This window comes from Petaurus breviceps, unplaced genomic scaffold (genome assembly GCF_028583685.1).
Source record: "Petaurus breviceps papuanus isolate PSGF00001 unplaced genomic scaffold, PetGlider_PUasm1.0 90792, whole genome shotgun sequence".
Taxonomy (NCBI): Eukaryota; Metazoa; Chordata; class Mammalia; order Diprotodontia; family Petauridae; genus Petaurus; species Petaurus breviceps.
Genome location: NW_027187347.1, coordinates 8,064,116 through 8,089,999, shown reverse-complemented (window position 1 = coordinate 8,089,999; position 25,884 = coordinate 8,064,116). Strand labels below are relative to the sequence as shown.

The window sequence follows — 25,884 nt, the reverse complement described above, 5'->3', positions numbered from 1 at the left end:
GGCTTTTCCTCCTCCACCTCTCCTCATGGGGAATTCTGGTTTTACTTTCTCTCCCAGACGTTCTTCTAAGTGAAAGAAGGGTCACATGCCACACTGCAATGCTGAGGGTATGAAACGTCATTCAGACCCATCTCTCTGGTCATCCAGATTAGCTTAGTCCTCAGCTGGAGCATCTCAAGGCACTTGTGTGAAATAAGCAGGCCAAAGGGATGCTTCCTCATTGCTGAATTTACAATGAGCTGTCCACATTTCTAATGCTTTGATGGCTAGATGGCACAGTGGGTAGAGCACTTCACCTGGAATCTGGCAGATTTGAGTTTAAATCCTGCATTAGACATTCACTAGCTGTGTGACCCTGGCCAAGCCACTTAACATTTCTGTGCCTCACTTTCCTCATGTATATAGTGAAAGGTTTACACTCTAAAGGTCCATTCCAGCTCTGACTCTCTTGATCCCATGACTTCTTTGTCTTTATCATATTCTATGTGGCATCACATATATTGGTGTACTTGTCACAACTTATGGTTGATTATAAACTCCTGGAAAGCATGTAATGTGTTGCTTTTCAATATTGCATCCCCAGCACCACCGAGGCAGCTTTGAGTAGAAAACAGTGGGTCTACTTGGCGTTGGGTCTGGCCTCTGACACATACTGGCTGCCATCACTGTGGGTGATTGACTTAACCTCTCAGGACCTAGACATTTCTTTAACAATGTAAGTTCCAGAATTACTGTACTGAAAGCTTCCTACACTAATAAGACTGTAGGTTTGGACCAAAGACAAAATAATAATATTTAGCACCTAGCAGAGGGACTGACCCACAGCAATCACTTACTAATAGTCGTCTTCATTGAATTTTTGTCTTGGGAAAAATCCCTTCCCCTCTCTGGACCTCAAGTCTAAAAGTTGGGGGCTATACTAGATGATTTCTAAGGATTCCTTTCAGTTCTAATTCCTACTATCTTATGAAAGAACCTTGGCCCAAGTAGAAGTTAAAATAAAGAAGTTGTTCACTTCTAGATGTAATATTTCTTTTTTTTTTTTAATGAGGTGAACATCTAAGAACAATAGGGGAATTGCTGGCAAATAAATAGACAACCAAATAAATAAAGTACTGGAGAGGAACGGAGGGGTAGGGGAGTGCTCCCAGGAGAGGCAGGGACATCTTTGCATAGTTCAGAAATGAACACCGGGTGGCAGCGATTTGAAGTATGGATTCTCAGCAGAAACGCAGCATTTGCAAAAGCCAAGAAAGGGGAGAGAGGTTTTGAGGAAGAAGAGGAGCAGGTTGGAAGGTGACTAACTACATCTTTTTTTTTTAACAGAGATCGTGCTGTGAGCCTTTCATCCTCTCTACAGGGGAAGAGGAACCGAGCGTTTTACATGATCTGCCTGGGCATCCCATACCCAGTCATTCCAGACTGAGACGCCCCTTTGTTGCTGCCCATCTGCAGGCCTATTACATTCTGTCCTTGGCGAAGCTGCTCTTCAGAAAACCCTCTCCGGTTCTGCTGAGCTTTCCTGGACAGAGAAAAGAAGAGAAATGTCATTATGACCAATTTCCATAGTAATGTGAAACTTATTCTTATTACTATGACCATCTCAAGATAATGTTGTTGGATAAGTTATAATATGACTTCCCAGCAGGTATATCAGAACCTACTGGCATATTTCAAAGTTTTACCTGGTAAATCTCCCAAATGGTTGTCATCACCAGCCTCTCTCTCTACCCCACCCCTTTCTAAATTTGCCCTAATTCTTATGAAGGAGGGCAGTGAAGCCTGAAGCAATACAGACCCCACTCTGTCTCTGTCTCTCTCTCTGTCTCTCTCTCTCTCTCTCTGTCTCTCTCTCTCTCTCCCTCCCTCCTTTTTCTCTCTGTCTCTCTCTCTCTGTCTCTGTCTCTCTGTCTCTGTGTGTGTGTCTCTCTCTGTCTGTCTGTCTGTCTGTCTCTCTCTCATCAGTTCAAGAATTTCATTGCCATAGCCACCCCAACTCAATTCTACCTCTACTCACTGTAGAGGTGAGGAAACTGAGACCATGGGCAGCTAAGAAGTGCAGTGAATAGAGTTCCAGGCCTGGAGTCAGGAAGACCTGAGTTCAAATCTGACCTCAGATACTTACTAGCTATGTGACCCTGGGCAAGTCACTTAAATGAACTGGAGAAGGAAATGACAAACCACTCTAGTACCTTTGCCAAGAAAATTCCAAATGGGGTCATGAAAAGTTGGGCACAACTCAACAACAACAAAGAGACTATATATTTTATTAAATAGAAATTTAAAAAAAATTAGCAAGAGGTGCTACTTAAACCATGATCAAAATACATTTTGGTGTTCAAACCATGCCCCATTATCCCTATCAACTTTAAGATAGGAAAAGGTTGGGATAATTCTTGAGGATTCAAGAGATGTGAGGGAAGAATCTGAAGCTTTAGTAGGGAAAAAAAAGGTAGGGGGAAAGATCATTGGAATCAGAGATTGCTTAGTCATTTTTCCATCATTTCTGACTCTTTTGTGTCCCCATTTAAGGTTTCTTTGGCAAAGATACCAGAATGGCTCATCATTTCCTTTCCTAGTTCATTTTACAGATGAGGAAACTGAGGCAAACAGGGTTAAGTGATTTGCCCAGGGTCACACAACTAGTAAGTGTCTGAGGTCAGATTTGAACTCAGGAAGATGAGCCTTCCTGACTCTAGGCCCAGCACTCTATCTTGGAATCAGAGAACTTGGGTTCAAATCTCAATTTTACTACTTACTAAATGACACAGGGCTTCAGTTTTCTAATTTGTAAAATGAATGAAATCCCTTTCAGTTCCAATTAATGATCAAAAATGTCCTCGCAAATGGCCAGTTTGCATCTGATTCCTTCATTAGCTGCCATGTTGGGCAAGATGAAGGTAATGTGCCTTCCAATTATGTAGTTCTAAAATTCTGTGATCCTTGTGTGTTAGGCAAAGGGAAGCATGCTGTTGGGCCTAGGTAAATATCAGCTAACATTGCCAGCCTCCCAGACTTCCCTCTGAGCACCACTGTTGGTTTCAAGCATACTGATTTGGGGATTTTTGGTTTGTTACCTGTGAAACCATGACGGTTCTCCCCTGTAGCAGCCATCATCCTTTGTGACAGCTAAGCTGCCCAGTGCCATCAAGGTCCTCTGCACAGCAGCCATGTCTTTTCCTAGAAATCCATCAACAAAAGGATCAGATTAAAATACATTTCACAGGAAGAAACAAAGATTTGGGGTTGGAGCCCTGGTTGGGTCTCTAGAAGAAGAAAAAGAAGCTTTGACTGGTCATGGTACATAGTCCTAGGGAAGGTCAGGTCAAAGATACAGAGTGTTTCAAAAGTCTTAAATCAGTTTTAAACTATTAGGGCTGAAAACTGATATGCCCTATGATTCACTGTAAGTCAGTCAATCAATAAACATTTATTAAGTGCTTACTGTTTGCCAGGCAGTGTGCTAAGTGTCAAGGACACCTAGAAAGGTAAAAATACCTCCCCTGCTTTAAAGGAGCTCGCAATCTTAGGGCAGAAACAACATGCAAACAACTCTGCACAAACAAGCTATTTACAAAAGATAAATTGGAAATAGGAGAGGGAAGGTGCTAGGGTTTAGAGGGATTAGGAAGAGCTACCTGTAGAAGGTATGGTTTTAGCCATAGGGAACCGGTAGGTGGAAATGAGAGGGGGGAGCATTCTGTGCATGGGGATAGCCAGTAAAAAGGTAGGGAGATGGAGAATCGAGTCTGAGGAATACAAGGAGACCGGGGTCACTTAATCACAGAGCGGGGAGGCGAGGAAGTAAAAGGGGTGGAAGAAGACTGGGGACATATGTTGGGGGGGAGACAAGTTACAAAGCTTTGATGCCAGTGGATCTTATATTTGATCCTGGAGTTGATGGGGAGTCATTGCATTGGGGGCAGATGGGGCAGGAAGGGGAATATGACACAGATTGGCACTTTAGGAAGATCACTTTAACAGCTGAGTAGAGGGTGAAAGGTAGTATAGAGACTTGTGGCAGGCAGACCAATGAGCCGGCTTACTGTAGCAGTCCAAGTGAGGTGATGAGGCCCTGAAGCAAGGGCAGTATCAGAGGAGAGAAGGGGAAACATTCAAGAGAAGATGCAGAGAAAAAATCAGCAGGACTTGGCAATAGATTGGATGCAGAGGGTGAGAGAGAGAGAAAAGGGAGTCGAGGATGATGCCTACATTGCAAGACTGGGTGACTGGCATGTCCCCAAGTCCCAGGGATATTTTCAACACAAAGTGTTTCTGAGGTTAAAAGCTTCTGAAGATGGACAGGACTGCCTGGGTTGAGTATGTAGCACATTCCAGTCACGGAGTAAGAAATCCTATTCAGTTCCCAGTCACTGGGTCATTCTAATTAGTTCACAGTCACTGATTCTAATCAGTTCACAGTTGTTGTGTGGATAATACATTCCAAGTAATCAGCAGGTGGCAGGGCTAACACATCCCAGTCCCTTCCCTGAGCACGGGGCCTCCACTCATTTTGACATGTTTCTAAGACAATAGATAGCAGATTGAGAGCTAGAATAGACTTCAGAGGTTGCCTAGACCATCACTCTCATTTTGGATGAGGAAACAGACCCAGGGAAGGTGTGACTTGGTCTAAGGTGGGGGAAAATCTATCCATTTGGTGGCAGGCATAGGTGCCTCTGGCTTATAATTTAATACTATTAATAGCCATTTACTATGTCAAGGTCCCCAAAGAGATCAAAGAAAAAGGACTCATGATAATAAGACTCATGTAATAATAATAATGATAGTATATATAACAAGTAGCTTTTATCATGGTGGCAAAGAAATAGAAACTAAGGGGGATCCCTTCAGTCGGGGAATGGTTGAACAAATAATCATGTATGAATGGAATAGAGTACTATTGGGCCCAAGGAAATGATGAACAGGAAAGGATGATTTCAAAGAAACCTGGGAAGACTTATGAATTAATACAAAGTGAAGTAAGCAGGACTAGAACAGTTTACAATACAACAACAAGACTGTAAAAATGAACTTTGGGGGTGGCTAGGTGGCACAGTGAATAGAGCACCAGCCCTGGAGTCAGGAGGACTAGAGTCCAAATCCGGCCTCAAGCACTTAACACAAAAAACTAGCCATGTGACCTTGGGCAAGTCACTTAACCCCAATTGCCCTACCTTTCCCCCTCCAAAAATTAAAAAAAAATGAACTTTGAAAGATTTAAGAATTCTGATCAATGCAATGACCAAACATGATACCAGAGAAGTGGGAGAATGCTACCTATCTCCTGATAGAAAAGCGATGAACTAAATAGACAGAAAGAGACATGTACTTTCAGATATAGACAAAGTGGCAATTTGTTTTGCTTAACTATGTATATTTGTCTTTTTATCTTTTTCTTTTCCCAACAGAGGGATGGGGAGGTAGCAGAAAGAGAGAATAAATGCTTGTTAATTGAAAAAATTTTTAGAAAGAACACCTAAAATACTAACTAATAACTCATCTTTGTAAACTTTTTTAATGTTTACAAAACCATTTTTCTTATCCTGAGTGGTAGGCAGTGAAAGGCTTATTGACCCCATTTTACAGATGTGGTAATTAAGTCATAGAGAGGCAAAATGATTTTGCTCACGGTGACACGGTTATCAGGGACAACTAAGAGATTCAGTGGATAGAGTGCCAAACCTGAAATCAGGAAGACTCATCCTTATGAGTTCAAATCTGGCTTCAGACAGTTAGTTGTTAGCTGTATGACCCTGGGCAAGTCACTTAACCCTATTTGCCTCAGTTTACTAATCTGTAAAATGAGTTGGAGAAAGAAATAGCAAAGCACTCCAGTATCTTTGCCAAGAAAACCTCAAATGAGATCACAAAGAGAAGGACAAGACTGAAATTACTGAACAACAGCAACAAGAATTCGATTATGTGTCAGAGGCATGACTCAAGCCCAGGCTCTTGCCTCCAAGTACAGCACTCTCTCTATTACCACAAGGTATGTCTCCTACCTTAAAGAAGGGCATTTCTCCAATGACTGTAGGTAATGGGGAGAAAAAATGGAGCTGGAGTGATTGGCTCAGCTCACACTGTATAGAGAAATCCCAGAAGGCTCCTGGAGTTGCCCTATCCTGGTTTAAACTTTAAAAGGTCCATCCATCTATGTACATGAAACAGGATTTATTTTGTTATTCTGTGAAAACACTTTGGGGTTTATATAAATCCTGTGTGTGCTGGTAGGTTAATTCTTAGATGTTTAAAGCATTTAGTTGTTATCTTAAATGGACTTTTAATTTTGTTCATCTGACTCCAAGGCCAGATTGGACCAGACAGAAAGGATTCATTGGGATCCAAGGATTGACATGTCTAGTTCATGCTGCTTCAAGAGAGCTGAACAATAGAGACAATAAATAACGGATGCTTGTGTGTGTGGTGGGGTGGGGGGGGGAGGAGGGAGGTAATTTGAGGAGCTGAGTGACCTCTAAGTGGTAGAAGAGAGGGTGGAGAGAGTAGCCTATGCTCCTCCTCCCACCCCCCTCCTTGCTTTCCCCGGTGACAGATGGGCCCAGTGTTGTAGGAGATGGATCGTGAAACTCATGTGATGTTTACAGCAAAGTGAGCAGCACAAAAGAGGGATGAAGGTTGTGGTGGAAAAGATGCAGAGGACAAAGGTTAAATAAAAGGGAAGGCCCGAGTCTGCTGGCAGTGTTGAAAGTTTAAAGGAAGGTATTAAAATGCCCTTTTTATATCCAGGGTTACCAAATCTGACTACCGTGGCTCGATCATTGGGGAGTACAGAATTACAGGGAAAAGGCAGATGGAACGGAGAAATGAAATTTGGAGTTTAAAATGTGGTAGAATAAACATGGTAACATATAGGAGGCCCAGTTCAAGATTCCCATTTATTTAAAGAGAGATGGGTAGTCTCCTATCCCAAATAGTGGATCCTGGGGCCCAGTAATATTAACATTTTCTTGTTGTCTTCAAAAATGAAAAGTTATCTCTGAAGAGACACCGAAACTTGAGAAAGTGCTGGGATGGCAAAGAAAGGACTGTGTGGACAGTAATGGAAAGAAAGAAAAATCCAAGGGATAACAAGGCAATGTGGAATAGTGAATAGTGCTCTAAGACTGGAGTCAAGAAAACCTGGGTTCAAACCAGCTTTTTGATAGTTACTAAGTCACTTACTCTGCATGTGCCTTAGGGACCATCCTCTGATTACTGGGTGAGATCTAGCAGGGTGTTTAGAGGTATGTCATGGATCCTCTCCAAAGGAGGAAACTGAGTCTCAGAGAGATTAAATAATATGCCCCCAGACTTATCTAAATCATAAACTGAATGCTGTCTTCATTGGTGGAGAGAGTCTTCACACTGAGAGTTCCCCACACTGTCAAAATCACAGATACTTCCTGTATTTGTATGGAAATATAGGAGTAACATAAAGAACATATTTCCTAAAAAAATGCCCAAAGATAACAAAACTGATTGAATGTTGGCATATTTGTTGGTATAGGGACGAATAATATTAAAACAAGAAAGAATGAGTGCTAAAGGCAGAGACTTATCACATGATGATTTGACACCTGGGACAAAGATAGAAACAAGAAGATCTGAGCAGGCTTTAATGAAAGATGAGGAGGCAATTTTAATTACTAATTTGTCTGCACTTAAAGCAAGACCAAATTAGTTATATTTTAATTGAACTAGACTTTCCCATCACCAAGGCAACTGATTCAGCCTGACTGTATATTTTAGCTTTCAAAAAAGTTGCCTCACTTAGCTCATCATAGCCAAGTAGAAGACCTGGCCTACATCTCTTGCTTGAGTGAAGGGTGGCTATCCCTAACCTGGCTATCCTTGGTTTTATCATTTCAAATACATACATATATATTGCTTTTTGGAGGAGGAAAGGCGGGGCAGTTGGGCTTAAGTGACTTGCCCAAGGTCACACAGCTAGTAAGTGTTAAGTGTCTGAGGCTGGATTTGAACTCAGGTCCTCCTGTCTCCAGGGCTCTATTCACTGCGCCACCTAGCCTCCCCTAAATGTATTTTAACAAGGAATATATAAACTGATGAGATCATAGGTTTATAGCTGGGAGAGACTTTGGATGCCATCACAATCCAAATTTCTCATTTTACACACGAAGAAACAGGTTCAGAGATGAAGGAGCTTGCTTAGGGTCACACTCTAGTAACTCTTGGAGGTAGGGTTTAAACACAAATCTTTCTGGTCTTATCCACTGCCCCAAGCTAACTTGGTCTTCTCATTATTTACCTCCCACTTCTGACATACCTTCTATAAAGTATTTGTATGGTCAAGGTAATGAAAACAATGGGGAAAAAGGAAAAGAAGAAGAAAGCAAATATAGATGAAATTAAAGGCAGATTAAAAAGTCTCCTGTTACATTCAATTTTCACATTTCATACTGGGTACCAATCTTTTCAAATAAAAATCCTTAGTCTAAAATGTTTGATTTCAGAGCTACTTCTTCTATTTTGGATCAATCACGCATGATTCATCCTCTTAACTCATGGAAGACTGGTTGTTTTCATCTTCCATAAACTACCAAAGGGAAGCAATAGCACCGCTGGGGCAACATAAAGACAGCACAAGGAAATCCCTCCTTTTTTGCTTGTTTCTGAAACAGGCACAGAGACTAGACTTGGGATTTCACTGGGCTGGGAAACTCCCAGAAGGAGAAAGCTCCCTCTACCAATACAGGTTGGTACCTCCTTTGCAACTCAGAGTCTTCGAGAGTTGTCTAGAGCAGCAGTTCTAAAAGCATAGTCCTGGCACCCCTGAGGTTCCCCAAGACTTTTTCAGGTGGCCCTTGAGGTCAAATGTATTTTCATAATAATACTGACATTTTAATTTTAATATGGTAAATGCTGATAGATATATAAATAAAAACTACTTGGGGCATCCTCAATTTTTAAGAGTGTAAAGGAGTCCTAAGACCAAAAAGTTTGAATAGTGCTAGTCTACAATACTGAGAGATGAAGTGATTTGGCCCAGATCAGACAGCATGAATGTGTCAAAAGCCATACTTGAACCAGGGTCCTCCTGGCTTCAGGGATATCTCTCTATCCACCATGCTCCACTGCCTCTCTGAAATGATCCTGGAATCATCCCTAAAGGTGTGGCCCACTGTATATAAAAAGACCTGGGGAGAAGAGCAGGAGAGAGTATGTAGAGTTCACCCCAGGCTGTTTCACATTTTGCTACTTGCTTCACTGAGTTTTTTGAGAAAATCCTACAAAGTGGAAAAACAATAGAGGATGTATCCAGAATATAGTAATTTTTCCCTGGAAGGTTATCCAAATTATAGGAGGAATTGAGGGAGAAAAAGAATAGCAGAATAATGGGGTGGAAAGCATGCTAGACTAGAATAACAACAGCAATAAAATCTAGTGGGGAAAAATATTTCTAGCTCTGATAAAAGTATCACAACCAAGATATATAGAGTATTAGCACAAATACATAAGACCAAAAGCCATTCCTCAATAGATTAATGGACATTAATAAATAAATTAATTAAATTAATAAAACAGTTTTCAAAAGAAAAAAATGCAAACTATCAACAATCATATTTAAAATATTTCTGATGGGGCGGCTAAGTGGCACAGTGAAAAGAGCACGGGCCCTAGAGTCAGGAGGACCTGAGTTCAAATCCAGCCTCAGACACAACACAAAACTAGCCATGTGACCTTGGGCAAGTCACTTAACCCTAATTGCCCTACCTTCCCCCCTCCAAAAAGCAAAAAAAAAAAAAAAAAGTTCCTGATCACCAATACTAAGAGAAATGCAAATTAAAAGAATTCTGAGATTTCACCTCATGCCAATCACGAATTAAGGAGTTGGAAGGGACCTCAGTGGCTATCTAAGTGCAACTGATGCATAAAAAGGAACTCCAAGCACAACATCTTTGACAAGTACTCTGTCAGCCTCTACCTGAAGATCACCAAGGGGAAGAATACACCATGTTTTGAAGCAGCCCGTTCTACTTCAGGACAGTTCCAATTATTAGGAAGTTTTCCTCACATTAAAGCTAAGTTTGTCTTTTTAAAACTTCTATACATTGCTCTTAGACCCAATCCAGTTGCACCTCTACATACCAATCCTTCAAAGAGAATAGTCAAAGATTTTTTTTTAAAAAAGGAAAAAAGGTAGAGAGAAATTTAATACTTTGAACCTACAAACTGATCCAACTATCCTGGAAAACTATTTAGAATATATGAAAAAAGAGACTAAAACATTCTTGTCCTTCATCCCAAATACTGAGCATATAAAACAAGGAAGCCAAAGGAAGAGAAAATAATCCCACATAGACCAATATATTCATAGCTGCAATTTTTGTGCTAACAAAAAGCTGAAAAAAAAATAGGCGTCCATTGATTGGGAAATAGTTGGATAACTTGTAATACTGGAATGTAATGAGATTTTGTTGCGCCATTCAAAACAAAAATTATGAGTACATTAAAGAAACTTGGGAAGAGTTGGCTGTCATTATTCCAAGTGTTTCTGAGGGGGAAAACACACAAAAAAAGAAAGAAAAAACAACAAGAAATCAATAAACACAAAGTACTAACTAATATAAAGGAAAACAATACTAACAACCATTAGAAATTAGATTAATGCAACCACAAATCTTGATCCCAGAAGACAGATGATGATATATATTTCCCTCCTCTCTATGAAGACATGGTGGATTACACAGATGCAGAATGTTTTATACTCTGTCCTACATGGTTCCTTTTTCGTTTTTCTTTGTTATAGGAGGAGGGGTTATTTGGAAATAACAATAATGCGAAAACAACCCCCAAAACATAAATAAAACTTTTTAAGGGAAAAAAGGAACGATGGACTTGGTGTCAGAAGGAAGCCATGTTTGAATCCTGATTCCAACATTTTTTTTAGCAGTGTGGACCTGTCAAAATCACTTAGACTTCATGAGTTTCCGTTTCTCCATCCACAAATGAAGGGAAAGAGCTCTGATTTATACAATGTGTAGCTCTAAACCTGGCTCTGATTTTAGTGTATAAGTACAAGAGAGTTGCCAGAGGAACAAAGAAATTAGATGATTTGAGCTGGATCACGCAGCCAGAAAATGTCAGCCTTAATTTGAAACCAAGGTTTTCCTGATACCATCCTTAGCACTTTTCCCATGACAACATATTGATCCTTCTCCATTGGCAAAAATGATATGAACACATGTACTACTAGTCTCAAGGGAGGAAGGGTATTGAGAGCAAAGTATTCTCTAAACCACAATACTGCTGTATTAAGGTGAGCTATTGTTATGGATGCAGAAAGGGCAGAAAGCCTTCCCCAGTCTTTCTGCTGGTCAGAAGGTTTAAAACGATTGAGCTAATTGCAATCCCTAATGTAACTTGGAAAACATCTCCCAGGCAGAACCCTAAAATACTTCACAAACTGAAAGGTTTCCTCCTCCATGGAAACACAGCTAAGCTGTCACTGGAATTAAGTGCTGCTACTGCTGCCCAGGAAGACACCACGTGGCAATGCCCACTTCCTCCCCCTACAGCCTGGGGATAAACATGGGAAGAGCATATTTAAGCTTCCCTACCACTCACACTCCAACTTAAGCCACATTTTCATGAATTTAGTGAGGATGGAAATGACAGAATGAGGGAGAGACAGGTCCATCTTTGAATATACTTAAGAGCCATATTTGAAACTCTTCTGTGAATTGCAGATGAAGTCTGCCCATTTAGTTTTTTGCTGCCCCCATGCCAAAGAATTGCTTCAGCTCATCATTCTCATGTCCCAGAAACTGTCCAGATACAGGACTTTCCTTCCACTTTCCAACACCACTACTTTCCATCCTCTATTCCAAGGACTTTTAAACTTTTCAGTCCCCTTAACCTTTGACTTATTAGTAAAACTTCTTGGATTTCTTATTCAATATGAAAGGAAATACATTCTAGATTTTACCATGCATATGCATACAAGAAATGTAATTAATTAATTTCAATAAGATTAGTTATTAACCAAATATTCTTTATACCATTCTTGTAGCCTCTGGACTTGAGCACCCCAAATTGGAAATCCCTTCTCTATTCTCCATACACCAGGGACTCCAGGACTGCTTCAGGGACTTAGCTTAGATTTGGGGAAGGGGATAGGGATCTCAGATATGTCCCAAGGCTTTCTCTCTAAGACCAGGAAAGCTTTGGCACTGGAGAACCTTCCTGGGAATAGAGAGCCCTACCTATCTCTGCATCATATCCAGGGCTAAATCTAGAGGGTTAGTATTTAATAGAATCTATGGCATTGTAGACATAGTACCATACCTAGAATCAGGAAGAAATGAATTCTAAGCCAGCCTCAAGCATATGTATTAACTGTGTGACCCTGGGCAAGTCACTTACCCGTTTGCCTCAGTTCCTTCATCTTTAACATGATCAAGAGAAAATCTCAGAGAGGACCACAAAAAGTCAGGCACAACTGAAAATGACTGAACAACAACCATACTAACCTATTTCACAGGGTTATTATGTGTAATTAGCTCATCCTGGTGGCTGTCAACCATATTATACATCCCAATAAATTCTTCTTTAACCTGTACCAGAATTTTCGCCAATGCAGTCAATCAATAAGTATTTATTTACTAATTATACACTATGTACCAAGCACTATGTTCAGTGTGGAGAATATGGAGAAGGGCAAAAGACAGTGCCTGCCCCTGGGGTGCTCCTGTTCCAGTGCGACAGACAACATGTAAATAACTAAGTACAAGGAAGAAAGACAGAGAGTGGACAGAAGGTGATCTGAAAGGGGCGGATCTTAGCAGCTGGGGGACAGGAAAGACTTCCTGCAGAAGGTAGGACGTGAGCTCAGTCAGCTTATATTCCACATTTACACTAACTCTTGGAAACAAAAGTCAGGACTGACTCCATGAGAACAATCAAGATGGCACATTGCCTCTACTGGAGCTTTTGTCTAAATGGGAAGAGGGACCAGGTTTCCCTCTGTAAACAGAACCACTGCCACCACCATCACCGCCTTGGGGAAGCACCAGCAACAGCTGTATAACTGGAAAGAGCACCAAATGCCGCAAGAACCAGGGTGCTAGAAATAGACCACAGAGCATCTAGGGGACCATTTCTCCCCCTACCAGCTCACAATGACTGAGGATATGGTTACAGCCATTTGTCAAGGGAAGAAGAAAATAGGGAAAGGAGGAGAGGAGACAAGGGTACAAAAAAGAGTGAGCTGCTGTCTCACCCTGTCAGTTATGATATGGCAGGACATAATAGATGGGGTGGGGGAGGAGAATCTCATCAGAATAAAATACAAACCCATTAGTCTGGCATTTGACCTCTCCAACTGTCAAAATGTGACTCCAACCCATGTTTCTAATCTTATTCCAACCTACCTGATATCTCCCGTCTTTGTTTTTTTCTCCCCCTCATATTGTTGTCACCCCTCACCTCAGCTATTACACATGAGGTTCCTATTGGCCTCTCTTCAATCCCTCCCTTTTCTAATCCAGTCTCTATAAACACAATCATCTTGACACACCAGGGTAAGCATGTTACTCTCCTGCTCAGATATTTTCCATTGTCTCTAGGATAAGACACAGAGTCCTCCACTGAGTGTCCCTTACAAATCCAGGCAAACTGGATTACTGGTCATTGGCTGATCTCATCCTGCCTGCCCCCACCTCCATACATTGGCCCCAGCTTCTCTGTATTTTCTGAAATAAAATCCTGCCCATATCTCTCTTCCTGCTGAAAGCCTCCTTTTCTTTCAAGACCCAGAGCAGATGCTCCCTCCTGCATGAATCCTTCCTTCATATCCTCAGTTAAAAGGATCCTATTCTACAACATCCCTCAGGCCACTTTGTTCCTACATATTTAATGATATTTTAATTTTACATGCAACATGCCCTTCACTCCCAATAAGAATGTGAAATATTAAAGATAAGGCCTTTTTAACTTTCTGTTCCCAGAACCTAGTATATAGCTATGGGATCTATGATTTTGTTACTATTACATGAGGAAACTCCCTCCAGCAACACAAGTCTATATCTTCTTTGAAGCTAATAGTCTTGGATCAATGTTTGTTTGGGTCAATGAGAGGTTAAGTGACTGGCCCAAGGTCACACATCCAGTCTGTGTCACAGACTTCAACCCAGGTCCTTTCCACTTCAAAGTCAGTTCTCTATTTGCTACATCACATTAGCTCTCACAGAGCCTAGGGGAAGGGATATATTCATTTAGCTAAGGAAACAGACACAGTCTAAGGCCTGCTCCAAAGAAGAATGAAAGCCAGCAATGCAATTAGATGTTAACTTTCAAGAGATTTTACTTAATATAGTCTTTTTGTTAATAGATGCAATTTGAAAAGTTTTCTCAGTTTTTATTCTCCCTCCTGCTCCTTCCATTAGCTGCAAAAAAGGATAAGATAAATTGCCCAATATTGCTTCTATGATTTTGTATCATTCATGTCTCTCTGAGATAGGGATCTCTTCCTTGATACACCTAATGATGATGACCAGGAAGATAAAACCCACCACATAGCATACATCTAGGTCAACCAAGTCATTTGATTTCCAAGCTCCAGAGAATCAGCAAGGATTGGATTAGTACCCTACCTTCCCAATAGGCAAGCAATATTGTTCCATGAAAAGAGCAAGGGATTTGAATTTGGAGGGCATAGGTCCAAATCCAGCCCTTCTGCTTAGTTCCTATGTGACTTTCTATAGATATTTCCTCATGTATAAAATAAGGTGTTATACTAGATGACCTCTGGCACCCTTTCCAGCTGAGACCCATGATTCAGGAAACTATTGTTCACAGAAAATGCCCATATAATCTATCCATAACTATCTAAGAGGTCAGGATAGAAATCTATGATCTGATATGATACTTTGATTTTTCCATGCCAGAACTTTGAAAAAACAACTAGCCAGTTCACTTACCATTCTCCTGCTACTGCCACAAGGAAGAATATTCCCATGAAATACAAATTGTGATGCAGGAATCTAATAGAATATTACTGCCTTATAGGTAAAGATGAATATGAAGAGTGCAGAGAGCATGGGAAGAATTATATGAACAGATAGCAAGGTGAAATAAGCAGAACCAGGAAAACAATATATACAATACTTACAACTAAGTAAACAGAGAAAACAACAAAAACCCTAAATGTGGTACAATTATAATGACCAAACTCAACCCAAAAGAGAGAAATTCACCCCTTTCCCCTATTTGTAGAGATGGGAGGAGGGTGTCTATGGATTTGGATGATTAGATATGCCATCAGCTATATCGGTAAATTATCTAGAATTTCTTTGGTTTTTTTCCCCTTTTACTTTTCTTTTGTCTTTTTTTTTTTGTTAAAAGAATGTCTTGCTGAGCAGAGAAGGGGAAGAGACCCATTTGGAAATGAAAGTGATCAAAAACAAAAGAGAGCAACAGAAATATTTTAAAAATAGTATTGTGGATATCGTGATCCATCATCTGTTTACGTTGTTCCTAGCCCCTCTCCCCTAACACTGAAGAGAAGTCCAGGGTTGTCTTGAATATTTCATTCTCATTGATCTAAATTTTACAAATTGATATCTTATACTGTTGCCTGCACTATGCAGAGAACACTGAGGACCTTATTAGAAATGGTGGATCTTTTCTGATTGCCTCAAGAATTCATTGCAAATATAATAGAATGATAATATTACCCTAATATAATCTCACAAATTATATAACACTTTAAAGTTTACAGAGCACTTTCCTTACAATTAACCTATGAAATAGAGCATATCTTATCACCACTTTATAAATCAAGAAGCAGAGATTTAGAGTTAAAGTCACACATCTAGCAAGTGTCGTAGCCCAAACTAAAATCTACATCTGCTTTTGCCTCAGTTTCTTTATCTGTGAAAAGGGGATAATAAGGGCACCCACCTCCTAAGGTTATTGTGAGGATTAAATGAGATAATATTTGTAAAGCACTTAGCACAATGCCTGGCACATAGTAGGAACTATAAAATGCTACTGTTATTATTACCATTATTCTGACTCCAAGGCCAAGCTCTTAAGACTATCCTTTTCTAGCTTCTCTGCTAAAAGGGACTTTCAAGTTATCGGATCCTAAATGCATGTAGAGTCCCATCCTGCTTGAATAATGGAAACTTTCCTCTTGAGTTTCTGTGAACACAAGCACAAAAGCATCACCTAGGGCCAGTGGATGCCTGCAGGTTTGCTGTGGTCCCTCAACCAGAGGGAGGTGGAGAGAGGCAGACATCAGAGACAAATGCATGTGAGAAATGAAGTGTCCTGAGGACAGATGCAGTGGAAAGAGGTGGGATTTGGAGTCTGAGGTTGTTTCTGTTGTCACTCAGTCATTCAGTCATATCCAACTCTTCATGACCCCACAGTCTCGTCCACGGGGTTTTCTTGGCAAAGGCACCAGAATAGTTTTCTATTTTCTTCTCCCATGTGTCCCCATATTACAAATGAGAAACGGAGGTAAATAGAGGTTAAATGACTTGCTCAGGATCACACAGCTTAGGAAGTGTCTGAGGCCAGAGTTGACCTCAGATCTTATGGACTCCAGGCCTGTGGCTCTGCCCACTGCACCACCTCGCTCCCTCAAGGATTTGGGTTCAAATACCATCTCAGATCCTTTCTATCTGTATGGCTTTGGGCAATTCACTTAATTTCTCTATGCCTTAGTTTCATTGAATGTAAAATGAGGAGGTTGGATTGGATGACCCTTGAGGTCCCTTCAAGTTCTGAATCCATGTTCCTTTCATTACAATGGAACAGGGCAGGGCAATATGACCAAGACTAGCTGTTAATTTGGAATGAATCTGAATTGCAGGCTCTGTAGAGGAGGAAGGAGAGGAGAAAAGAGATAGAAGAGGGAGGTACCTGGTAGTGCATGCATCTGGGGACTTAAATGATCTGCAATGCTGGGGCTGGCATTAAAATCAAAGTAGAGGCTGAAGGTGAGGAAGGATATTTGTGAGCAAAAGGGCAAGCCTCTAGCTAGTGTTATCATTGCACACACACACACACACACACACACACACACACACACCACAAACACCCTGTTCATCCTGTCCTTCCTGCCCTCCTCTCTCTAAGCTGAGAGCTTTCATGCCTCAGTGACTCTCCTATACCTGTTCAGCTGCTCCTCTAAGCAGATGCCTCCTCATGATGCCTGGCTCGGCTCCTGCTCCTGCTTCCTGGGCTTCATCAGTCACTGTTCTGCCAGCTCTGAGTCATCTCTCTCCCTTTACTCACTGCTCTCTGGGCATTTCACCTGAGGCTCCATCCTGTCTCCTCTGTTCTTCACCTCCTGGATTGCCTGCCCTCTCCTCTCCCCAGAGTCCTCCCTTCTTCCTGCCAATGGCATAATCAACAATCCTGGCTGGAGCTCCAGGGGTGACATCCACAAGCCTTCTGAGTTTCAATCATCTTTACCCAGGACTAAGAAGCCATAGTTCAAATAATAACAACTGCTGACATTTAAATAGGCTTTGCAAAAGCATTTCACATAGGAACATAGATTTTGGTGCAGCAGATAGAGTGCTGACCATGGAATCAGAAAGACCTGACTTCAAACCCAATCTCAGACACTTATTAGCTATGTCACCCTGCACAAGTCACTTAACCCTGTTTTCCTAAGTTTTTTCCTCTGTAAAATGAGTTGGAGGAAGAAATAGCAAACCACTCCTGCATCTTTGACAAGAAACCTCAAATGGAATCATGAAAAGTTGGACATGACTATTCAAGCAAAAGAAAAATTATTTTAGGAATAGAAAAGGCCACAAAGATCATCTAGTTCAACCCCTTCATTTTGCAGATGAGGAAACTGTGGTCCAGACAGATGGAGTAACCTGCCCAAGGACACACAGGTAATAAAGTAGGATAGCCAGGATTCAAAGCCAAATCTGATTCTAAACCCAGTGCTCTCTCCATGGAACCATGCTGTCTTTCAATCTACTATCTTCTTTGTTCTTCACAATACTATGAAGCAGATATTATTCTTATGCCTACTTTTTGATAAGTAAACTGTGGCTTATCTCTATTTTATAGAGGAGAAAATTGAGCCTCACAGAGATTAAATCGATTGCCCTAAGTCCCAGAACTAATAAATGGTAGATGCAGAATCTGAATTTGGATCCTCTCCCTCCAGAGTCAGTACCCCTTCTACTATGCCTTAGCTGCCTACAGGCAGCCTCTTTGCCCATTACTCATGTAAGCCAGTCCCATGGCATGGATGTCTATGTCAATCATTCATTCCAACGTCAACTGCATCCTTATCTCCTCCACATCCCTTCAGACACACATTCTGACCTTGATTTTGCTTCCTATTTTTCCTCTTCAACTCATTAACTGAGAGAGCCTCTTCAGGGACAGCCCTCGAAGCAGGATTTTGCTTTCTTACCTCCCACTAGTGTCTTTCCACCCTCCCTCCACCTCTCCTATTACTGAGAAAACATTTTGAAAGAGATGGGCACTTAAGGACTAAGGCAGCAGTGTTGACAAGCTGGAATCCTCTTAGAGAAAGGTGACCAGGATGGTGAGGACAATGGAAACTATACCTTGTAATAATAAGTAGAAGGAATTAGGGAAGGTTAGTCTGGAACAGAGATGCCTACATGTAGTATGACGCCTATCTTCATGGATTTATTACTACATATTATTATTACTACATATTACTATACATTATTATATACTATTGCCTAAAAGAGGAATTTGATTCATCCAGGCAGTGAAATTAGGAACAATTGATGAAAGTTATAGAAAGATTTAGGCTTAGCATAAGGAAAGGCTTCCTAATAACTAGAGCTAATAAAATGGAAGAGGCTACCTAGGAAGTAGTGAATCCCCCTCACTAGTGATCCTCAAACATATGCCATGGGTGTTGTCAGGAGGATTCCTGTTCAGGTACAGGTTGTACAAGATGGTATCTGAGGCCATTTCCACCTCTGAGATTCTGTGGTTGTGTAATTCTATATTCTGGATTTCTCTGGCTCCATCTTTCTCTTATTTGTTTAATGTTGCCCTTTCCTACTACCGTCTTATTTGCTAGTCTGAGTTCTAGATCCCATTAATCATACCATTCACCTCCACCTATCCTAAGAAAGACTTCAAAATGTATAGCAAGAGTAGAAGGGCAAGAGGAGAGAACATGTCTACTTTCCTTGGTTCCACCCATTAAGGGGTGGAAGCAATAGTACAAATCAGTCAAGGAAACAGCATGATGAAATGGAAAGCCTGGGGGATATGGAGACAGAGAACCTGGGTTCAAATCTTGGCTCTTTAGGCCTCAGTGTCCTCATCCATAAAATGATAAAGATGAAATAAATGACCTCTGAGGTCCCTTCCAGATCTAACTCTTGTAGCTCAGTTGCTGACTCTTTGTGACCCTATTTGGGGTTTTCTTGGCAGAAACTGGAGTGATTTGCCATTTTCTTCTTCAATTCATTTTACAGACAAAGAAACTGAGGCAAAGTTAAGGGACTTGCTGAGGGTCACACAACTAGTAAGTGTCTGAGACCAGATTTGAACTCAAGTCTTCCTGTCTCCAGGCCTGGCACTCTATCAAATGTACCACCTAGTTGCTAAGTTACACCCCCAAAAAATATTTTAATACATCTTTGATCTCATTAAAGTGACCATTTCTTCTATCACTGTAGATGGCAATTCCTTGATGGTCTTTTACTCTGTGTAATTCTAATCCATTTTCCCAATAGATGTTTCAAAGGGGTGCTATCCAATGTGCTAGAAACCTTCCAGATCTTCTCCAGTTATTAAAGCTTTAAACTGAACCAAAACTTTTGGATCACTCGTAGTTCGTTTCCCTCACTGATAGAACATGACTGGCCCACCTCCTTTTCCAATCACACATTTTTAGATGATCTCATCAAAGAGGATTGATAATAGCCATCAAGAGATACTTAACAAGAGCCTACAATTTGTAAGGCATTTAATGGAATTTTACAAAACCCAGGGAGATATTCCTTTCTTAGATTCTTAAAGAAAGCCACAGGAAAGAACACATAAACACCATCTTTACAGACCACCTGCCATCATCCATCCTCCCTCGAAGTGCCCTTTCCTGTATTCTCGGTATCTTAATTTGTGTTAATTTCCCATTTAAAAAACCAAGGTTTCTGTGCTGGATAATTCTGTCCTGTGCAGTATCCAAACTTACTCATGCTTTCTGCCTAAAGTAGCTAATACTAATAGCAGTTTTTAAGTAGCTGAAGAAAGCTGAGCATGCAGTCGAAGAATGGAACACAAAATGATTGCCTGATCTCATCATCATCATTATGTCTAATTAATGGAAGCCCATAACCTAAATCTAGGACCTGACTTTATATGGTGGCTTTGTGTTAACATATACCATAGTCCGGAAGATTTATATGAAAGCTAGAATGAGCACTGCCTCATTCAAAGGACATGAGTTCAAATCTCACCTCTGATGCTTACTAAATATGTCATCTTGGACAAGTCACTTAACTTCCCTGGCCCTCAGTTTCCTTATAATAAAATTATATGGCTAGACTAGATGGTCTTTAAGGTGCCTCTAGCTTCTAATCTATAATCCTATCATCTGTGCTTGAAAAGATTTGGATAACAAGTACAAAGATATTGGGTGTCCTTGGGATTAGGAGATCTGATTCAAATCCTGATGTTCTCACTTCTTTCCTGTGTGGCTTGAGCAAGTCACTTAATGTCTCTGGGTCTCATTTTCCTTATTGGCAAAATGAGGAGGTTGGACTTGATGGTCTCTGAAGTCCCTTCCAGCTGTAAAGCTATCATCCCATGAAACTCTCAGTTTCTGTGATGATTTTGCCATACTCTTAATCTCAGATGCTCATTTCTTTTTTTCTCCTTCAGGAAGGTAACAATGCTGCTTCTGTCTCTTTTTCATAGAGGTATTGCCATAATGGTACAAATCATTTTTTGTAAGTTAGGTTTCTTAGCAGGAAGATACCAGTATTCATTCAATAGTAGCATTAGCTGGAAGGCTGTCTTTCTTTTAGCCATTAACACTCAGTACATTTTAAAATACTATTATGTCTAATAGAGAGAAAAAACTGTTATCACCATTTAGCCTCATGTGATAACAACCCATTCAGATCACTGTGTCATTGGCCTTTTGAGACAGCCAATAACAATAAAGATGAAACAACAGTTGATTTCATAGCCATTGTCTGTCTCTTAGCTATTCAAGAAGGCTTTATAGGAACCATAGTCAACAAAACCAGATATGCATATGGAGGATGTAGTGGACTTCTAAGTAGCTGTTAACTACAAGTTAGGATTATCACCCACTTCCCAGATGTTATGACAAAAAGTAAAAGAATCATTTTTGCATTAATCCCATTAATAATGGAAGGTGTATCCACCTCCCCATACCACTTTTCTATTAGCTGATATTTGTTTGGGAAAAGTATGTTGTGGGTGAGGCAAGAGAAATAAAATATATTCACTGCATATTTTTCTTCCAAATGATGTCGTCTTTGGTTATTTGTCAAATTGAAAAGGTTCCAGAATATCCTCAATGTGAGACCTCTACCACAAAAGGGATCTAATGTGCCATCAACAGAGCATTATGATAATAGAAAACTGATGAGCAATTGGGATAATGGCACTAGATTATGTCTTTGGGTGGAGGAAAGAATTAAAGTGAAAAATGGTGAGAAAGACAGATGCACAGAGAGAGAGAACAGAGTGAAAAATAGAAGGATGGAAAGAAAAAGATGGGAGAGAGGGAAGAAGAAATAAAGAAAGGAAGACAGGAAAGAAGGAAAGGAAAGGAGAAAGAGAATGAAGAAGGAAAGGAGGGGAGAGAAGAATGAAATTTCTTTTGTTAATACACACATCAGTTGTTTGCCCACAGACACTTCAACTGTTTACCTTCCCATAGATCCACAGTCTGAAAAATATCTGTGGTCCTGACTCCATAGATTTCAGCAGCCTTTAAAAATTGAGAGATTTGCTCCATCTGCTTGAAAGCCATTTTTGACTCTGAGATCTTTGGGATTGGCTCTTGTCCTGTTGGATGTAAACTATTTATCAACTTGCACAGCACCTGAAAAAGGAAAGAGGGAGTGAAGAGTCTGTCTAATATTGTTAGTTACAGATCACTAAAAGAAAAAACAAGTCCTAACCCATGCAACTTGCACAATGGGCAGTATCAGTGGTGCAGGGAAAGGTGTGGTAGTTTACACAAGAAAATTAAATTATCTAAGTCCTGCTCTCAGTGCTGCAAAAGATTTGCTGTGCAATCACAAAGAAGCCACCTAACCTCTCTGAACAAGGAAGTCAGTTTACCAGGACCCAAACTTCATAAGACAGTGTTGATGAGTAATTAATTACTGGGAATGGCTGCTGCAGGGAAGTTATTTCAGTAGCATTTATCAATCAATTTACTTATTAGTTTTTTTTTTAAATTTCTATCCAAATACTGAAATCAAGCTTGGTGATCAACCAAGCACATGTTATTGCTATGACAAAGAAATGAATTAGAAAATCTACTTAACCCTCCGAGAGAGAGAGAGAGAGAGAGAGAGAGAGAGAGAGAGAGAGAGAGAGCCTATAAAACGTCCAAACCAAGAAAATGAATTGAAGGTATATGCTAAATATTATGTAACAGTAAATCACAGCATGAGGGCAGGTCTGATAGGATTGCTTGACTCACAGGCTCATGTAGGCAGCACTCTATCTCCCTGAAAGCATCTGGTTAGAAAACAATCATTAAATAATGATCTCCCTGGGCTCCACACTAGCTTCAACCCTGGGTCTCCTTAACAAAGCAACAGGACCACCACAACACAAGAGGGAACCCACCCACTGGGAAAACCAAAACCAAAACAAAACAAAAAACCAGATTCTGAAATAAATTAATGCACCATGGGTGGTAGAGAGATGGTGGTAGAGGATTTATAAAAAACAAAACAAAAACAACGCTGAGCGTAAAAAGAAAACTATTGTCTCTTTTAAGAGAGGAAGAGTCAGTTTGAAATTGTCTGAAATTTTCTCCAAAGCCATCAGAAATACCTGGGAGACATTGAAAGTCCACCAAGCTAGTTATAAAGAGAATTGTCCAGGCGGGCAAGTGTGGACCATGGAGAGACCAAGGGATTGTTAATCTCCGAATGATAGACCCAGCATAGCAGCACAAACCAGCAACCTGTCTATGGAGAATAGCGGAGATGTTCCTAGTGTGCTAACTTACCTCGGCCACCAGAAACAAAAGCTCAATCAATACTTACCGTTCCATCCATTAACCAGTTCTGAAAATTGGTCCGGCCAGGGGGTGGATGCTCTAAATCCTCTCCACATTGCAGAATAATCCAGTCCACTAGTCTATTCTCCAAGTCCTGATCATACTTCTGTTCGATCTTTTCCTGCACCTCCCGGCTTAAACCATAGCTTGGTCCCCTGTTAGCCATCTCTGGAAGAGAAGAGATAACACAGCCGTCATTCAAACAATAGCAGCCGCCGCCTCCCCAAGATCCCAGACCAAATGCAGCGGTGGCTTCGGTTTAAAGGGCCAGGAAGAAAATGTAAGGAGTCTCAGCTGCAGCTGCAGGGGCAGTAACAGAAGGAGGACGTAGAAACGGGGGAGGGAAGTGGCGGGGGGAGGGGAAGGGGGTGCACTTTAAATCGAGAGAGTGAGCAGAGCTTCTCCTGGATCCAGGAAAGGAAAACGCAACAATATTCGTATGGAGCTTTAAATTCAATCCCCAACAAATCCAAAAAGGGAAGCAGGATCCCTGAACATCTCCAGTTTGTTGGGGGTGGGTGGAGGGGGGGAGAGGGAGTGAGGGAGATAGAGGGAGGGAGGGGCAGAGAAGGAGGGAAAGGGAAAAAGGGAAGGAGGGGGAGAGAGGAAGGGAGGGAGAGGCAGAAGGAGAGGGGGACAGAGACAGAGAGAGACGGAGAGAGAGAGAGAGATACTGATACTGTACATGGAAGATCAGTGGAACTTGAATCGAAGCCAGTTAACAGGGGAAATGTGTTGATGTTATCCCCCAGCTCAGTTGTTCTTTGGGAAGCCTGAAACCATGGGATCTAAAGGAGCTGGAAATTAACAGGCAGAGCAGGAGGCTGGCTGTATGCTGCACTGCTGATACCGCATGGTGATCTGCAGAAGGATACACTGATTTGATTTTCTACGGTGTGACGAAGGTCAAGCCAGGGGCGTTGCTAGGAGCCCTACTAGGGGCCAGCCCACTCCTGCCAGAGTCACGCACTGCCCATCTCTCCTCCTGCATAATTATATCCCCTTCCCTTGGGAGAAGGGATGAGAATAAGGGGCAGGCTGTGGTCTATAAGAGGACAATAGATCCGGGGCTGGGGCAGACTGGGAGAAACGGGGCGGGGGTGGGGAGGATGCTGAAGGGAGGAGTATATAAATCTCTAGAGAGTCTTTTTATCTACTGCCCATCTGCTATGAAGAAACAAACCGCTTTCCTCCATTATCCACCACCCGCAAGTAGCATAGGGCTGATTGCCACTGGCTTTTGGTCCCCATCCCAGGTTTCATCTCAAAACTTTCATCCTCGTTGGAAACTAGTCTGTTTCCAATCATTTTAAATTCAATTCAATTTTTTTAAACAAGGATTAAACTTCTATTATCCTTGTTACTTTACTATTCTTGTAATATAACGTTTAAAGAAAGGGTTCTTCACCTTTTTTTGTTTTTTGTCTCATAGGCCCCATTGGCAATGAGGTGAAAACTATCGATCTCTTCTCAGAGTAATGTTTTTGAATGCATAAAAATAGTACATAGAAAAACAAAAAAATCAATTATATTAAAATACCGTTATCAAAATATTTAAAAGTTCACAAATCCCAAGAACCCTTTGAATTTTAAAGGAATTGCTATCTACCGGAAATAAGGTTTTACAAATCATTCATAACTCATAATGTGAGCTATTGGTATTACAAAGGTACTTGGACTTCTTGGCACCATAGTTTTTTTTTTCATTCAATAAGCATTTATGAAGCATATATTTTTGTGCCAGGTATATTGGGGGTACAAAGAAAAAGAAAACAGAACAAAACTTTTTGCCCTCAAGGAGTTTACAATCTGGGGGGGGGGGAGAGCAATATATACACATGCAAATAAATGCAAAGTACATGAAAAATAAATGCGAAATAATTTTGGAAGGGATCAGGGACTGGGAAGAGAAAGACAGACAAGACAGACAGAGACAGACAGACAGACAGATAGACCCTAACAGCTAGGAATATCAAGAAAAACCTCAATTGTGAGATAAAACTTGAGCTGGATTTTGAAGGTAACTAGGGATTCCAAGAGATGAAGTGACAAGGGAAGGTATTCTAGGCATGAAGGACAGCCTCTGCAAAGGCTTAGATACTGGAGATGAAATGTCATGTATAAGGAGCCACAGGAAAGCCATGTTAGCTGGAATAGGCACCATAGGTTTTGATAAATAATTTTGTTCTGTGAACTTAAAGATGCTATTGGCTTATAAAAAATTAAAGTTGTTAGTGGTTTTGCAATTTCTCCCTTTCTCAAAAGTTTATCTTGGGGCAGCTAGCTGGCACAGTGAATAGAGCACCTGGACTCAGAAGGACCTGAATTCAAATGTGGCCTCCATAGACTTAACACAAAACTAGCTGTGTGACCTTGGGCAAGTCACTTAACCCCAAGCACCCTACCTTCCCCCCTCCAAAAAGCAAAAAAAAAAGTTTATCTAACTGATGGGTTTAGGGATTTCTCCCCTTGGCTTGTACAAAGCTGGGGGAAAGGAACAGTGGTCCGTGAGAAATAATCATTCCTTGGTGTCTTGTCATCAGTAAGTGAGGAGCAGATTTAACATTCTTTGTTAAGTGTACTTCATCTCTAATCAAGAATCTGTCAACTCC

At 40.9% G+C, this 25,884-nt stretch overlaps 1 protein-coding gene across 1 annotated transcript; it reads right to left on the bottom strand.

The window, feature by feature from the left end:
- On the bottom strand, positions 1–23,631 carry TAGLN3 (transgelin 3). Its single transcript, XM_069069830.1, has 4 exons — positions 23,259–23,631; positions 21,901–22,075; positions 3,078–3,180; positions 1–1,522 (listed from the first exon to the last, which is right to left on the bottom strand). The coding sequence occupies exons 1-4, from the start codon at positions 23,436–23,438 to the stop codon at positions 1,381–1,383; spliced, it is 600 nt and encodes a 199-aa protein (XP_068925931.1). The 5' UTR covers positions 23,439–23,631; the 3' UTR covers positions 1–1,380.
- Positions 23,632–25,884: the final 2,253 nt, after the last annotated feature.